The sequence below is a fragment of the Brassica rapa genome, chromosome A08, assembly GCF_000309985.2.
Source record: "Brassica rapa cultivar Chiifu-401-42 chromosome A08, CAAS_Brap_v3.01, whole genome shotgun sequence".
Taxonomy (NCBI): Eukaryota; Viridiplantae; Streptophyta; class Magnoliopsida; order Brassicales; family Brassicaceae; genus Brassica; species Brassica rapa.
The window spans coordinates 4,065,056-4,082,060 of record NC_024802.2 but is presented as its reverse complement, the minus strand read 5'-3'; the positions used below and the strand labels follow the sequence as shown (position 1 = coordinate 4,082,060).

Below are 17,005 nucleotides of genomic sequence, written 5' to 3'. Positions count from 1 at the left end.
TCAAGCAAAAAATAAAATCATAAAGAAAAACAATTTACCAACAAAGAGGAAGGTACTAAGCAGATGATATTATTGTTAATTGCATAATCGTTAACAAGCCAAACCAAAAGCAAGCAACGAATTAGGAAGAAGGAAGCATCTTCGAAATAGGCAAATACCAAATCCACAAGAAGAGATCTGTCGTCATAAACTCTGAGAAACTCATAAGAATCTAGCGAAACCCTAATAGATAAGGTAAGGATCAAGAACGAGTTACGCCTCACTCTTCTCCGACTCAGGAGCTTCATCGTCTTTCGCAGCTTCCTCAACCGCTTCCTTGTTGGCGGCGGCTGCAGATCGATCCTTCACCGTCTCAAGCATCCTCTTGCTAATCTCCTTGGAGTAAACCTCAAGGATCTTGATCCCATCGTCGTCGTCAGACACAGCGTTGGACGCGACGCCGTAGGCTTCCTCCTCGATGGATTTGGCGACGGTGGAAGCCTCGTCGGAGTTGAGCGTGCCGTACCTCTTGGAGAGGATGGATTCGGTGGATAGCGTCTCGATCAGGCGCTTCAAGACGGCGTCGCGAGTTTTCTGAGTCGGAGGCCAAATGCGGAGCGAGTTGCCTCCTCCTGGCTTCGTCTCTGCGACGGACTCTTCCTTCTTCAGATCTGCGGCTTTTGAGGTTTCAACCGATGTCTGGTCTGGCGTCGTCGCGGGTAATGTGGTGGAGCCCTCCGATTCGGAATGCGGCGGTGAGACGGTGGTGTTGATTGTTTCCGCGGTTTCTGCCATTTTTTTCAAGTGGATTTAGGGATTCTCAGAGAGATGTTTTGGTTTGGTGATATCAGTTGTGACGTCGGTTAAAAAGTGAACATATGTTAAAGTCTTTAAGACATTTGTTTATTGGTTGGTTCGGTGTGAAAAGGACTCCTCTAATCTACTTTGTACCAAATGGTTTTCAACAGCAATCAAATTTATTCTTTATATATACCGGATCAAGTCAAATAAATTTATTTTTTCTCCTAATAAACTTTTTTCACCAACTAAATCATAAAGTATTCAACTATCTGATCGGCGAACTTTTCTTTTCTTTTCCATATTTCTAATCACCATTACTTCCGAACTAACCACCTTCATCCTTGATGCTAATGACTATCGCTCATTTTTGCTCTAGTTTCTCTTTTGACGGTGCTTACCGACATCCTAGGTGTAGAGATGGCAATTGGGTCTTCCCGTCTCGTCCCGTCCCGTCCCACCGCAGTCTTCAGTTCAAACGGGTCTCAGCAGGACAGGTCCGCGCGGGATGCGGTCTTGTCGAGGGCTGACCAATCCCGCTCCGCATAGTACATGGGCTTTGCGGGTCGGTCCGCAGGACGTCGGTTCATCATACCTGCATAAACGAAACAACATGATCAGACATAACTCACTTGCGTCTGGACACAGAAACAAACATCAATATATATATATATAAACTCTTGTTCGGTTATCAAAACTAATTTTTTTCATTAGCTCTAAACATCAAAACATGCACGATTGGTTGTCCAGCTATAGGAAACAAAAGGCTTTAGAATATTCAGGGACAAGATTTAGAAACACATAATGACATAATCAAGAAATATAGCAACATCTTGCTTGTTTCTTAACAAATCAGATGCCGCAAACGTATGTAAGTTTCTTGTTTGTTATATAGACGCTTGACACGTGCTGAATCATTCACAAATTTAACTTAAAGTCTAACAAATCAAATCCTATCAGACTAAACTATCAAGCAACCATTCAGACTCGATCAGTATACTTAATTCACAAAGTATGGCATGAAGTAACGATGACAAATCCAAATAATCAAATCCTCTAAATGTAAACGAACACCAAAACAAAATCCAAGTAATGTAATGTGGTCTCGGTAAAAACCTTATCGGGAAAACCCATTGGGACAAAACTCGACAAGGGAAAAAGAGCGCCATGAAATCCATAATGTAAATAAAATAAAAAACACCAAATCAAAATAAAAATCAAGTTTTTTCTTCTTCTTCTTCAACTTCATCATCAGACCATGGTACCGTCTCTTCTTCACCAACTATTTCATCTTCTGGAAATATTTAAAAAAATTCGAAGTTAATTAGATTTAAAGAACATGGAACTCTAAAATATATAATAATGTGAATAATTTACCATGTTCATAAGTTTTGAATCCTTTTAGCCAATTCCTACTATATATCAGAGCTTGCACATTTTTGGGAAGTAGACGGTTCCGGTATTTGTTCAGAACTCTCGAACCGATGCTAAAGGAGGATTATGAAACCACTGTTGTGATCGGAATGCTAAGCAGATCACAAGCCATTTCTGGCAAATCACCAAACCTGTGAGTATTATCGTTCCACCAGTTGAGAATATCCAAACTTTCAAAGCTATCAATATCTAGCGCAGGTTCATCCAAATAAGCTTTGAGAGCTGTCTTTCCACTCGCAGCAACACTACTTTTGCGAAACGCAAAAAAAATCCTGTAGTATTTAAAAAAAAAATTTAAAACAATTTGATGGAATATCCAAACTTTTCAAAGCTATCCATATCTAGCTTAGGTTCAGAATTAATTTAAAAAAATGAAACAGGAGACTTACACCATAGTTCTCAAATGTTCCTTTCGGTCCTCCACAAACATTTTGTTGATCCATCTCACGAGGCTCTGCAGAAGGTGATGTTGACTTTGATTTTTTGTCGTATGATTCAAACAAAACTTCCAGCTTCAGACGCAAGTTCTTCATTTTTGCATCACATGTACTTATGTCAAGTCTCCCTAAACAATATTCTACAACTGGAAGCTTCTGGCGTGGATCAAAGACAGCTATCATTGCAAAAAGATCACTGACTTCAGGCGTGGATCAATACTTGAATCCATATCTTCTGTCGTCTCTTACTCTCTTCTTGTTACGGTTTAGGTTTTTTTTTTTGGCTCACGATATGTCTAGTCGTGAAAGAGATGGCTCCGTGAGTTTAATAAACTCGCTAGGGTATTTTTTGTTTAATATTTTTATGTAATTTTTAAAATTATACAATGATTTCCTTATTCGTCATTGGTCAGGGACTCAAGCATTATAAGAAAATTTTAATCCTATGTCTAAACGATCATCTTGATGGGATCAAGTAATATCATTCATAAGTTCAACTTAAAGGCTAACAATTCAAAGTTTATCAGACTGAGCAATACGTGTTCACTAGAATCACTACCTATCAAACTAAGCAATAACAATTCAAGTTCTATTAAACTAACCTCATATCTAAGCTCTTAAAAATAAAACGTTTTTCTTACTTGTGGTTTCGTCTTAGTGATCTTAAGCATGCTCTCATCTCCTCTGCTTTTGAAGCTGGGCTTGGAGACGGCAGTATTGTTCAAAGAGTCCATTGGAGCAGCTGTAGAGAACAAAGATAAGAGTAAATGCATTATTAATAGATTTTTTGAACATGGATGCTGGATAATTAGGTACCTGTTGAGGAAGTGTGTTCTGTACTAAAACAAACAGAGCTTTGGATGTAGTTCGGTGTAGTCTATTGCTTAGCATGTGAATGAAGTGTCCAACAGTCATGTCTCGTGGGACCAAGAACCTGCACAGGTCAAAACGTGATTCATTCAACTAGTGTATTGATATATATTCACATTTTGTTTATGTTCTTCCCTCAGAAAAGAAACACAAATGGTTTCGGGCAAACTTACAAAGGAACTCTTAACTATAGCTTATGACTACAAAGGACCTCGAATGGTTTCGTGAATCACACGTCATCTGCAACAAGAAGAGACCAAGATAGATTAGACTATAACATAAGTCAGACTCTTGATACCAACATGTTCAAGTTCTAACAGACTAACGATTAGATCATGCATATCACAAGTTCAAGTTCTATCAGACTAAACAATACATGTTCACTACCTATCAAACTAAGCAATAACAGTTAAAGTGCTATCAGACTGAACGATCATGCATATCATAAGTTATTTATCATTGGTACCTGAGAACCACTTCCATGATCAAAATGATATCTTGAATCTGCACAAATTTCACCAGTGTCTTCAAGGTTCTGCTGTGAAGCTGGTACTCCACTGTACCAAACAAACCACCTTGGTGAAGAGTCGTGACTTAGAACTTCGTCACTTACAGCCCACAACCTGATGGAGCTGTTTGGATAAACAAAAAATTCTGATTAATAACAAAAGGCTAAAAAAACAGATGTGAAGGATCATCCCTCCTGATTTGCTCTAAGTACCAGATGTTATATTAGGATATTAGTGTAATAATTAATGTGAAATCTAAAATCGTGTAAACAGAGAGGAATGAGCTAAATACCTCTGCACATGGTCGTCGACGCTCTACTGTGTAGAGGAGAAGAAGAAGATGCTATGTGGTCGTTGATCGAAGAAGAAAGAGTGAAGAGACGGAAAGAGATGAAGATACGAAAAGAAAAGAGAAGAGAAGAAGAAGGCGAGTCTTTGATTGCATGCAAAAAAGATGAGTTGTGTACAAGAGCTTGTGATTGTCGATCGAAAGGGAAGAAACACAGAGAGCAAGAATGGCCAAAGGCCATAGTCATCACCCGATCACCGTTTAGCTCTGTTCTCGGTGAGAAAAGTGTAGCGGGCCTCAATGTTTGCCCGCATCCCGTTTCGGCCCGTCCCGCTTCGGTCCAGTACCGCCGCGGTCCTGTCCCGCGAGACCCGCAACTAAACGGGCCACAATATTTTTGCCCAATCCCGCCCCATAGTGGGCCTTTTCAGATCAGGCCCGCGGGCAAGCCCTTGAACTGTAATTTATTTCATTTCTTGTACGAATAAAATTAGTTGATGATCCAATCTTTACTAGTTGTTAGTTTAGGGTGATGTCAACGTAAAAAATATATTTGCAAAGTATAATAGGACATTATTAAAAGATAAATCATAAAACTGTAGCAGGAATGAATAAATATATTAACAACTAGTAGAACACATACAACTAGTAGGACATTATTAAAAGATAAATCATAAAACTGTAGCAAGACATTATTTATATAAGAAACATTTACATTCATAGTCACTTTCTATGTTTCTAATTACATTCTAGATCAGTTAGTGCTCCTATGGTAGTTTCTCTTCTTCCAAAGCCCTTTTTTTTCTTCATCCATAGAAAGTGGCGACGCACTAAACCTAAACTATAGAATTATAAAGTTATAAAAAGTATAAATTTTATCTTTGAACATTAAATCTGATATTTATTATTATTTAAATTTTAAAGTTTAGGTTTATAGTTTAGAGTTAAATTCAAATTTTAATAATTTTTTTAAAACTATTAATCTTTAATTTTTAAATTATATTTTAAATTTTGATTTAAACATGTAACTATATTCTTTAAATTTAAGCAATTTTTTTAAAAAAAATTGAAAATAACTAAAATTACAATTTATATTGTTTTTTTCATGACCATTGATTGATTTTAATTTAGGGTTCAAAATTATCTTTTTGTTTATCCTCACCTTTTTTCTCATTGTTTAATCTTTCTTTTTGGTCATTGATTAAATGAAATCTAAAGGCCAATAATCATTCTCTCATTTTCTTACAATTGACATGACTTAGCCTCTTCATCTCTCTCTCTAACTCATTTTTTCATCTGCAAAACGACGAATCCGATGAGAGAAGGAGCATCAGGATGTTGAATCACCATACATGACACTGGAGGAGAGAAAGCTTCTACTCTAACCAACAACGATCGAAGACGACAACCACTGCAATAGACCTATCTCAGATTTGAGTTTTTACATCTATGTTGTTTATGCGCCTGATTTATCTATTGATTCCTAATATATAGACTATCTTTTTAGTTTCTCTTTAGGTTTCTAAATTCAATTTAACTTTGGATGATGAATCTTGAGCCGGTTAGAAGTTTTTTTTGGTCGACTTGGTTATAACAAAGCCGTATTGTAACCATAATTCATCCATAATGTATGCATAATTTAGCCGTAATTTGATTATAACTCAGTCGTAACGTATGCATAACTGAGCCGTAAAGTATGCATAACTCAACCGGAACATATCTGAATGGTATAAGTCAGCTGTAACGTTCCTATAAGTAAGTCGTCAAGTGTAGTTTGTTTCGCGATGTTTCGTATTCTGGGCGGGAACATTGTTATAACAAAGTTGTATTGTAACAATAACTCATCATTTGATTATAACAAAGTCGTATCGTAACCATAACTCAACAATAATGTGTGCATAACTCAACCGTAATTTCATTATTACTCAGTCGTAACGTATGAACACTAAATCTAATATGTTTATCTTTTGAACATTAAATCTAATATTTTTTAATTATTTTAAAGTTTAAGATAGGTTTAGAGTTTATATTTAAAATCAGTCGTAATGTATGCATAACTCAGCCGTAAAGTATGCATAACTCAGCCGTAATGTAACTGAATGGTATAAGTCAGCCGTAATGTAACTATAAGTCAGTCGCCATATGTAATTTTTGGTTCGCGACGTTTCATATTTTGGACGGACACATTGTGTTCTGACTTACATGAACATTACGGCTTACTTATGCATAACTCAGTCGTAACTTATCTGAATGGTGTAAGTCAGCCGTAACGTTTCTATAAGCAAGTCGTAACGTTCCTTCAAGATAAACAACAATTTACCTTCAACTCTGAACACAATATTAAAACTATAAAACTATAAAGTTATAAAAATTATAAAATTTATATTTTAAACATTAGATCTACTACTTTTTATTATTTAAAGTTTAAAGTTTAGGTTTATAGTTTAGAGGTAAACTCAGCCGTAACATATGCATAACTTAGTCGTAACGTATGCATAATTCAGCCATAAGTATGTGTTGGAGACTCACTGTATGAACTAAAGTTATCTTATTCACATGACACACCGTCTGAGTCATCAAACATATAAGTCGTAACAACCTCCCATAAGTCAGCCGTAAATTTAGTAACTCAGCTAGGCGATGATACTTAACTCAGCCGGCGAAACATAACTCAACAATGTCTTAACTATAACTCAGCCGATTTTTTGAGAAATCAGCCCGCCGATGTATAAGTTAGTCGTAACTTGTGTTCGTAAGTTAACCATTATCCCATAAATCAGCATGAAATCTGTAAATCAGCCATCACTAACGACTGACTTATGTTCGTAAGTCTGCCAATTTCACATAAGTCAACCGCGTTGTTTAACTCAGCCGCAAAGTAACTATAACTCAGCCGTAATGAAGTTTGTAACGCTTTACGACTGAGTTCATTAATACATGTCAACACATTCATATGTGGCACCGGTTTTTTGCTTAAGTGACATTAAAAATTAATGGTATTTTTGTAAATACGTTTGTTATCACAACGTAATAAAAATGCACACTATTAAAAATGGTAGTAATAAAAAAAAGTTTTGTATGCTTCTTGTAATATGTCTTAAAATGTATAATGTTCGAGTAAACTTCCGCTTAGATACTAGTGTTTTTTTTTTGTGCACAGATACTAGTGTTCTATAAATTTGTTTTTACATATACAAATCGGCAAAATGTACTACAAATTATCGAGGACAAAATATTATAAAAATATGATATGAATATATTTTTTAGTAATTAGAAGGGTGTTTGAGTAAATAATTCTAAATGTTATTGGTCGAAAAAGAGAAGGTGAAATTCGCATCACTCAACAACAATCGTACCGGTAAAACAAATTCAGACAGAGATATCCGATGAAAAATTCGCCCGCCAAACAATTTTCAGATTTGATATTCGATTCCTTCCTCCAAACTTTTTGACTCTTAAAAAGAAAAACTCAAAATCCGCACACAGAGCGCGAGAAGCTTTGTTTTCAACTCGAAAATGGCGCTTTTGCTCTTCCCTTTTTCTTCCCCTTCTCACCCTCACTTCTTCCTCACCACCACCAAATCTCACAATCTCTCTCTCTCTCTCTTACTTTCCCTTTCTCTCCGAATCTCTTCAACCCCTCAACCATGACTGAGAAGGAGATCTGTTCGAGGATGACCAGAGCGGCGGTGAAGAGAAAGTCTACGGCCACGGAGGATGAACGTGTCACCAAGAAGAGAGTGGTTCTCGGCGAGCTTCCGAATCTCTCCAACATCTCCGTCTTGTCCAATTTCAATCAGATCCCGAAGCCCGCAAAGAGTCTCGGAGCTCTATTGAGAAAGACGGCTCCGGTGGCTTCGGCTGCCGTGGAATTTGGATCTGACATTGATGCTCGATCCGATGATCCCAAGATGTGCGGACCTTATGTCTCCGACATCTACGAGTATCTCCGTCAAATGGAGGTAACAATCTCAGTTTTAAGGTTTTGGGTTTTGTCTGAAGACTTTCAATTTAAATTTGGATTTGATCTTTAAGTTTCTGAGATTTATTATGATAATCTGATTTGGTTTTGTCAAATTATTATTATTGGTTATGTTAAATGTGAAGCTGAAAGATTATTGCATTTGGTTGAAACTCAGGTGAAGCCAAAGCAAAGACCTTTACCTGATTACATGGAAAAGGTTCAGAAAGATGTAACACCAACCATGAGAGGTGTTTTGGTTGATTGGTTAGTGGAAGTTGCTGACGAGTACAAGCTCTTGTCCGAAACACTCCACCTCACTGTCTCTTACATTGATAGATTCTTGTCCTTAAAGACCGTCAACAAGAAGAGGCTTCAGCTCTTGGGAGTTTCTGCTATGCTTATTGCCTCGTAAGCATCTTTGAGATCTCTATTTTGCTAGTCATTTGTGTTTTTGAATGAAGCTTATGGAACTTATTCTTTTGGTTGTTGGAAATTATTAGGAAGTATGAAGAGATAAGTCCTCCCAAAGTGGAAGACTTCTGTTACATCACTGATAATACGTTTTCGAAACAAGATGTGGTGAAGATGGAAGCAGATATACTTCTTACCCTTCAGTTTGAACTGGGAAGACCCACAATCAATTCTTTTATAAGGTTAGATTTGTGGTGAAACAATGTCTTTTGCTGATAGTGATTTACTGGTTTGCATGGTTCATTGTCCTCATTCTGTTTTTTCCATTTTTAATGTGCAGACGATTCACAAGGGTTGCACAAGAAGATTTCAATGTAAGCTCAGACTGATCTAGGTTTATATAAGATAAGGAATCTTAAAGAGTATCAAAATGCTAAATATTATTTTTATATGACTTTATTTCAGGTGCCACACTTGCAGCTAGAACCACTCTCTTGCTACTTATCGGAGTTGAGTATATTAGATTACAAAGCTGTGAAGTTTTTGCCATCTATGTTGGCTGCTTCTGCTGTCTTCCTTGCTCGATTCATCATCCGTCCAAAACAACATCCTTGGGTAAGCATTTTTTTCTCATTCTCTTACATGTAATTTTTTTTTTGAGTGAGACACTAATAATCTAATTGATGTAAAACAGAATCAGATGTTGGAAGAATACACAAAGTACAAAGCGGCTGATCTACAAGAGTGTGTGGGAATCATACATGACTTGTATCTGAGGAGAAGAGGGGGTGCTTTACAAGCTGTTAGAGATAAATACAAGCACCACAAGGTAAATTTAACATTACAATTGAGATCAGTGCCATCATTTGAATTGAGCATGTGCTGATACTTCCAATTTTGCTCCTCTGGTTACAGTTCCAGTGCGTTGCGACCATGCCTGTATCACCTGTCCTACCGGTTACCTTCTGGGAGGATGTTACCATTTGACTTGAACCAGTCCTTCTTTGGGGAACAGAGAACTGGAAGAGGAAAGATGTCGCACATTGCTCGAGACACGATCCTGGGAAGTATTAAAGACACGGGTTGAGCTTGAATTGAAAGAGGAAACAATTAGGACTGATGAAGACTGATCTAGAGAGGCATCATGGGCATACATAGATGTAATTTTCCGTGTCTGTATATTTTCTTTCCCTGCCAGTGAAGTTCTTTGACAAATGAAAAGATTAAAAATTTATCTTCTGCAACGTATCACAAGTAAATGGGTTTTATTTAGATACTATCTCACTCTATACATATGCGTACAATTTACTTCTTTTACGGTTATGGTAGGTTGTTCAGTTTAAACCCGTGGCTGCACCAAATTTGATTAACTGATAAAATTCATGAAAGCTTCAAATTTGGGGGGCTTCTATCTGATCGAAATAAATACGAGACTCATAGATATGAATGTTAACAACTATTTGTAGTGAATTGATGGCTAGCCATTTGATAGCTAACTTATCTAGTGTTGTTTTAGACTCGGTGAGGCTCAAACCTCATTGCTTATTATGTAGATGTGGAACTCAATCTGCAAAGCTTACCAGATGAATAGGTGTGAACTTGGCATTGTGGTTAGAGAAAGCTGCTCTTATCCTAGATGCCAATGTGGATTCTATGTTGGACATCCGTTTTTTTTTCTTCTTTTTGTGCACCGGACCTCAATTTTACACATGACAAAATTGGAGTTTATCTGAATGAGAAGTGTTTGTACTAAAGTTCATAACTTAGAAAAATACAAGATGGATATAGCTAAATTAAGAGAGAAATTTTAATAACCTTGACAATTGTAAGAAAGTGTGAATCTATAAATAAATTATTAAAGTAAAGACTAAATATAATTAAATAATGTAATATGTTAAGTTAACAGATCTTTTTTTTTGTCTTGGAAAAATTCCATTAAAACTTAAGTCAATCGACTTATGAGGTATCTGAAACAAGAAAGGCTAAAAGAAACAAAGGAACAAAGGGCGAAAAACGCAACAAAAGACATCAGTAGATGCCGTAGAAATAAATAGACTCCCAATCAGGGGAAGTTAACATATCTATCTATACTATTATCTGCGAAGTAATTTTCGCAACGGATCTCTTACGTTAAAAGTTAGAGCGATTAAAATCTATGTTACCCTTAATGAATTTTTATATATAACTTTCATGTATATATTTAACATGACAAATATTAAAAACTAGATTATTCTTTGATTATATTAAAGGCTGGATTAATTTAAGGTTTTTACTATTGCCAAAACATTTAAGACCTTTACACTGTTATAAGACGGATTAAAATTGATTGTCTTATTTCAATTATAAAAATAAATTTTAACTAATATGACAAATTAATATTAGATTAATAATGTATTAGTTATAAGAACATCCAAAAACTCAAACCAATTCTTTTAAATATTAAATAAATTATAAAATCAATAAATTGAGTTTATTATTTTCTATAAAATTAATTTTATAATAATATAATATTTTAAAACATAACATTTATTGAAAACATGGTTTACAAATAAAAATAAAATCTATGTTATTTTTTAAAATTAAAATTTATGAAATTAGTTATACATTATCAAAACGCGTATAAAAATCTAGTAATAAATAATAAAAGATATGATATTTAATATATTTATTTTTAAAGAATGTGAAAATAAAAATACACTAAAATGAAATATAATTTTTATAAATTAAATACAGTGAACATAAATAATAAATAGGTAATCTGTAAAAGATTAGAAGGGTAAAAAAAGAAGGAGAAAACAGACGCCAAATAAGTGGGGGATAAAAATCTACGAAGCCCCCAATTGTTTTTAGATGGTCAAAAATCCCTAAAAGTTTCGAAAGCATTACAGAAGAAAAGCGCCATTGACCTTAAAAAAAAAAAAATCCCAAAACCCACACACACACACACACAAAAAAATGGCGCTTCTTTTACACTTTCCATCTCTTATACATTTCTATATTCAATCCAATCTCTCTCTCTCTCTCTCTTACCCACTGAGAAACCCCATGGCGGAGAATCAGAACTCCACGAGGATGACTAGGGCGGCGGCGAAGCGAAAGGCCTCCGTAACGGACGAAAACCCAGGTAGCAAGAAGAGAGTCGTTCTCGGAGAGCTTCCGAATAACTCCAATGTCGCTGCTCCGCTCATACCCCTCCAAGAAAGAGAGACCCAGAAGCCTAAATCAACTCTCTTCGCCGCCAAGAAGCAGACGAAGAACCCTCCCTTACCTCAGACCGTAGATTTCGAATCCGGATCTAGCGATCCTCAGATGTGTGGTCCTTTTGTCGCTGACATCTGCGCCTATCTCCGCGAAATGGAGGTAAGCAATCAACATTGGCACTTATTGCAATGCTGAAAGATTAATGCTTTTGTTTGTTTTGGATTTGGTGAGATTCAGGGGAAGCTGAAGCAAAGACCTTTACATGATTACATTGAAAAGGTTCAGAGTGATTTGACGCCTAGCATGAGAGGGGTTTTGATGGACTGGTTGGTGGAGGTTGCTGAGGAGTACAAACTCGTCTCCGACACGCTCTATCTCACTGTCTCTTATGTCGATAGATTCTTGTCCGCAAAGCCTATTAACAGGCAGAGGCTTCAGCTTGTGGGTGTTTCTGCTATGCTTATTGCGTCGTAAGCATCTTCTTGATCTCACTCTCTTATTTTTTTTTTGGTTATTGTTGTAGTGTGAAGTTTCTTATATGGTGCTTTGTAAAAAAGTAGGAAATACGAAGAGATAAGTCCTCCTAAAGTGGAAGATTTTGTTTACATTACTGATAATACGTTTACAAGACAAGATGTGGTGTCCATGGAGGCTGATATACTTCTTGCTCTACGGTTTGAATTAGGATGTCCAACCATCAAAACATTCTTAAGGTAACGGTTTGTTGTTTGTACTTAAAAAGGTTGGCCGCATTTTGATTGTTTTTACCCTTTTCTATGTTGGGCTTACGCAGACGGTTCACAAGGGTTGCTCAAGAGGATTTCAATGTAAGCTCAAAATCCCATGACCGTTTGCAACTTAAAACAGCTTCAATTGTTAATCCTTGGATGTTTTTTTCTTTTCACGTCCTCTTTGCAGGAGTCACTGTTGCAGATAGAGTGCCTCTGTTGCTATCTCTCAGAGATGAGTCTGTTGGATTACAGCTGTGTGAAGTTTTTGCCATCTATGTTGGCAGCTTCTGCTGTCTTTCTTGCTCGATTCATCATCCGTCCAAAACAACGTCCCTGGGTAAGCAACTATGACTGTTTTTTTTATAGAGATTTGTGTCATTGTAATCTAAATCTCTTTTGGTGATGTAAAACAGAACCAAATGTTAGAAGAGTACACAAAGTACAAGGCGTCTGATCTGCAACAACCTGTGGGAATCATACATGACTTGTATCTAAGCAGACGAGGGAACAGTTTAGAAGCTGTTAGGAACAAATACAAGCAGCATAAGGTAAAAAAAAATCAACGTTACAATGATATATAACATTGACTTGATGATATGTTACAACAACATTTCTAGATGGTTAATATCTGATTCTCTTGGTGTTACAGTTCAAGTGCGTTGCTACCATGCCTGTTTCACCTGAGCTGCCCCAAGCTTTCTTTGAAGATGTTACAATCAGATAAAAGGCTTGCTTAAAGGAGCTTTAATTGTTTGTATATGTCATTAGAGTTGCAGCTTAGTGTTGAAGATTTTTTTCAACCATAGAAATTTCATTTTGCTTGGCCATTCATTTCAATGGCTATGAGCTTTGATTGATCTGTCTTCTACTCTTTTTTTTTTTTTTGTGATTCTATCAATGTAAAAGCCTCTTTAGATCATATTGGAGCATCACTTTACTTGCACATCCTTTTAAAAACAAAACAAAAAGGTACAACAAAGATGGTCGTGTTGTCACATTCGCACTAAATAAATCTTTACTCCCCCACTTTGGCATGTATAGAGAGGGTGAAGTTTGTTTACCGTATCTTCAAAATGTGTTCCGCCAGAGAGCAGTTATTTTTTTGTGCAGCTAGCTATCTGAGACCGTCACTCTTTTGGGAAGTTCAATGGAGGAGGAAGACCAAGGAGAAGGAAAAAAGTTGCTGTGTGAGATGAGGTAGACTATAAACGCAACATAAGCACTTGTCCAGACGCAGACCGTAACTCCAAACATAAAACCGTTCACTTCTGATACAAAGAAATCCAACAGAAGATACCCATTGATGATCATTACAAGTGCAGCCACCGTCCACGCTATTCTCTGCAACATAAATCAATAAAATCCAATCAACTCATAATCTCTAGCTTCATGGCATAATGAAAGACCTATTGTAACCAATTAAGACTCATACCAAGTGAAAACTCAGAGCTTTTATAGTAAAAGACATTGAAATTAACCTGGAGAACGGGGCCAATCTTGAAGTCTCCCATAACTTCTTCTTTGGATACCAACGTTAGAAGAGGGAGAAGAGCAAAAGGAATCTGTACAGACTGAAGCACATTGAGCCATTCATTCAAAACATCCAAGGAAGCTTCAGAAGTGTTGAACACGATTGCCACAATCATGGTCGGCACAATAGCACAGCTTCTTGTTATCACTGCCCTCATCCATTTCTTAAGCCGGAGATTCAGAAACCCTCCCATTATAAACTGTCCAGCATATGTACCAGTAATCGTACTGCTTTGTCCTGCCGCTAACAACCCGATTCCCCAAATATAGAGAATGGGGAGAAGCCCACCTCCAAACTTCTCTTGAAGATACTGACCAGCGTTAACTAAGCCAATGTTATTAGCTTTCTCGGTTCCGTAAAACCCTTTGGCAAAGACGGTGGTTACAAACAAGTTAATCAAGAAGGAGATGAAAAGAGCGACCGAAGACTCGATCAAATAGTAGTTCAGCGCCTCTTGAACCCTTGATTTCCTCTTTGGGTCGATTTGCCTCGACTGTACAAGAGCCGAATGCAAAAACACGTTGTGAGGCATTATGACACAGCCGACAACACCTACAGCTTGCCTAATGGTCTTTGAGCTAAGCCTTGGAAGTAAAATACCTACAAAAGATCTGATATTTTTTAGCCATCAAAGGCAAAACCAGAGACAAGTAAAAAAATGATCATTCTGTTTGTTTACCTATCATAAGTTCTTTTCCACTTGGCTTGGTTTCACCAAACATCCAAGCAAAAGACAAACCCATCGTTGCAATCAAAACGGCAAACATAGCTTCTAACTTCCTCACACCATAATTCTCTAGAAACAAAAATAAAAAACTGTTTGCATACAACTCATTAGCCCCGAGTTTTCAAGAAAAAACAAAAGCAACACTTCTTGATTTCAAATCAAATTCAAAGAGGACTGACCAATCCGACGCCGTAATGACAACACCGGCCCAAAGCGGCAAGACGCCGCGGCTGAGAATCTGAATCGCAATCGCACTGCCGATAACCTCTTGAATATCAGCTCCGATCAGAGCAATCTCCGCCATAGACCAGAGCACATACCTCGCCCAAGTCGGATACTCGTCGCGGCAGAGCTCAGCCAGATGTCGGCCGGTGGCGACACCGACTCTAGCGGAGAGCATCTGGATCAGTAGCCCCATGGCGGTGGCCCACATCAAGAGCCAAAGCAGAGAGTAGCCAGCGATGGCACCAGCTTGCAGATCTCCTTCTAGATTCCCCGGATCTAAGAACGCTATGCTCATCAGGAAGCCTGGACCGGTGAACAGCCATAGTTTCCGCCACGAGAAAGGAGGTGCCGCGGCGGAGGGATCGTCGGCGGATTCGAAATCGACGATCACGATCTTATCTCTGGATTCGAAGGCGGCCTCGGATTCATCCTCGTCGGAGTTGGAGGGGAGAGAATGGGGAGGAAGAAGGCGGTCGGCTTCTTCCACTTTCTCGTCGACCTTGACGTCGTTTTCCATTGGGAAGGGGAATATTCCGGGAGGTTAGGATCGGAATATTTATCCCGGCGAGGTGAAATGGAGCTGAGTGATGAGGAATTGGGAGCGGAGGGATAAAACAAAACAGGTTCCTTGCAGCACTGAGGCATTGCTTTACTTTTTCATTTGGTTATGTCACACTTTTTAAATTTTTTTAAAAGCATTGTCTTTTTTTCTATCTTTTCCATACCCAAATTATATTTAGTATTGCTTTTGCGAACCGATTGATTAGGTGGATGACTATTATGACACATGAATTATGTCGTATTCATCAGTTTATTTACATTTCGCCAATTACATTACCATTTATTTAGAGTTAAATATATGAATAATAAGTAATAAACCACAAAAAGGATAAATATTTTTGGTTTAGTTCAGTTAACAAATTTTAATTTTATAATAAATATATTTTTTTTTATTTGGTTCCAATAATTTTCTTATTTCACAATTTAGCTATTTTATTTTCTATTTTTACTTTAATAGTTTTATATTTCATGATTTAACTATTTTATGTTTTACTATTTAGTTGAGATATTAGTTTTTTTTTGTCATCTATCCATCTAAGCCATTGAGATATTAGTTAAACCATGTATATCATTTGTATTCAAAAATAACATGTACAATACAATCTATGTTTTTTTTGGTCACCACAATAAATCTATGTTCATATTTTTATTTTCATATAAAAAGAAAAATAGATCTGTGAATTAACTATAATTTTATTATTGTTATAATTTTTCTGTCCTCTTAAGTAATGGAAATCGGGCTAGTCCATGTGTTCTTCAAAGAGATTATGGCAGATCATGAAAGCATCTCTCTTTTGTCTCCCCTGACTGAACTCGTTGTCGGCCTTTCTTTGCAACCGTCCACCAATAGCGCTTCTACTTTCACTCGGAACATAGGAAGGGAGGAGAAGACTAGAAGAAACCTTGGGGACTTCTAGATACTTCCTCTGATAAACGCGCCCCTACTGCAGAATCCAAAGGTCAATTTTGGATTGGCCAAAACATATAAAGATCGGCGTAGTCACTCGTAAATGTAGACAAATTAAACATTTAATGTAGACAAATTTTAAAATATTTTTTTTGTTAATTACTGATTTTCAATATTATAAACTATACTTGAATATTGTACATGAAATCAGAAATAACTCTTGTAAATATCAATAGAGTAGTGAACTCTCTCTCTCTCTAAACAAGGGGCAGACAATATACCAATTTCTAGAGTTTTGATGGTTAGACGCTAAACAACTTTTCATTAAGCCAAATAAATTAATTTTTGAGGAGACAAAATATGATAACGAGTTTTTATAATAAGCTTGAGAGTAGAATTTTGTTGAAAATAACAATTTCAACAGGCTAACT

At 36.8% G+C, this 17,005-nt stretch overlaps 4 protein-coding genes and 1 long non-coding RNA gene across 8 annotated transcripts; 2 read left to right on the top strand and 3 right to left on the bottom strand.

The window, feature by feature from the left end:
- LOC103849585 (WPP domain-containing protein 2) lies at window positions 1–891 on the bottom strand. Its single transcript, XM_009126345.3, has one exon. It carries the CDS (start codon window positions 772–774, stop codon window positions 253–255), a length of 522 nt encoding a protein of 173 aa, XP_009124593.1. The 5' UTR covers window positions 775–891; the 3' UTR covers window positions 1–252.
- Window positions 892–2,896: 2,005 nt separating this feature from the next.
- Window positions 2,897–7,416, bottom strand: LOC103849584. The gene is made up of 4 exons (XR_004450062.1): window positions 4,320–7,416; window positions 3,985–4,150; window positions 3,692–3,758; window positions 2,897–3,582 (listed from the first exon to the last, which is right to left on the bottom strand). It is a non-coding gene; the product is annotated as an uncharacterized LOC103849584 (long non-coding RNA).
- Window positions 7,417–7,697: 281 nt separating this feature from the next.
- Window positions 7,698–9,945, top strand: LOC103849583 (cyclin-A3-2). The gene is made up of 7 exons (XM_009126344.3): window positions 7,698–8,278; window positions 8,456–8,688; window positions 8,781–8,933; window positions 9,032–9,065; window positions 9,157–9,306; window positions 9,386–9,520; window positions 9,607–9,945. Exons 1-7 carry the CDS (start codon window positions 7,964–7,966, stop codon window positions 9,676–9,678), a joined length of 1,092 nt encoding a protein of 363 aa, XP_009124592.1. The 5' UTR covers window positions 7,698–7,963; the 3' UTR covers window positions 9,679–9,945.
- Window positions 9,946–10,232: 287 nt separating this feature from the next.
- LOC103849581 (cyclin-A3-4-like) lies at window positions 10,233–13,542 on the top strand. 4 transcript variants are annotated; one of them, XM_009126340.3, is made up of 7 exons: window positions 10,233–12,051; window positions 12,124–12,362; window positions 12,453–12,605; window positions 12,686–12,719; window positions 12,811–12,960; window positions 13,037–13,171; window positions 13,273–13,542. In XM_009126340.3, the coding sequence occupies exons 1-7, from the start codon at window positions 11,647–11,649 to the stop codon at window positions 13,345–13,347; spliced, it is 1,191 nt and encodes a 396-aa protein (XP_009124588.1). In that variant the 5' UTR covers window positions 10,233–11,646; the 3' UTR covers window positions 13,348–13,542.
- On the bottom strand, window positions 13,520–16,025 carry LOC103849582 (metal transporter Nramp2). The gene is made up of 4 exons (XM_009126343.3): window positions 15,061–16,025; window positions 14,834–14,970; window positions 14,102–14,754; window positions 13,520–13,964 (listed from the first exon to the last, which is right to left on the bottom strand). The coding sequence occupies exons 1-4, from the start codon at window positions 15,621–15,623 to the stop codon at window positions 13,734–13,736; spliced, it is 1,584 nt and encodes a 527-aa protein (XP_009124591.1). The 5' UTR covers window positions 15,624–16,025; the 3' UTR covers window positions 13,520–13,733.
- Between the last annotated feature and the right edge of the window lie 980 nt (window positions 16,026–17,005).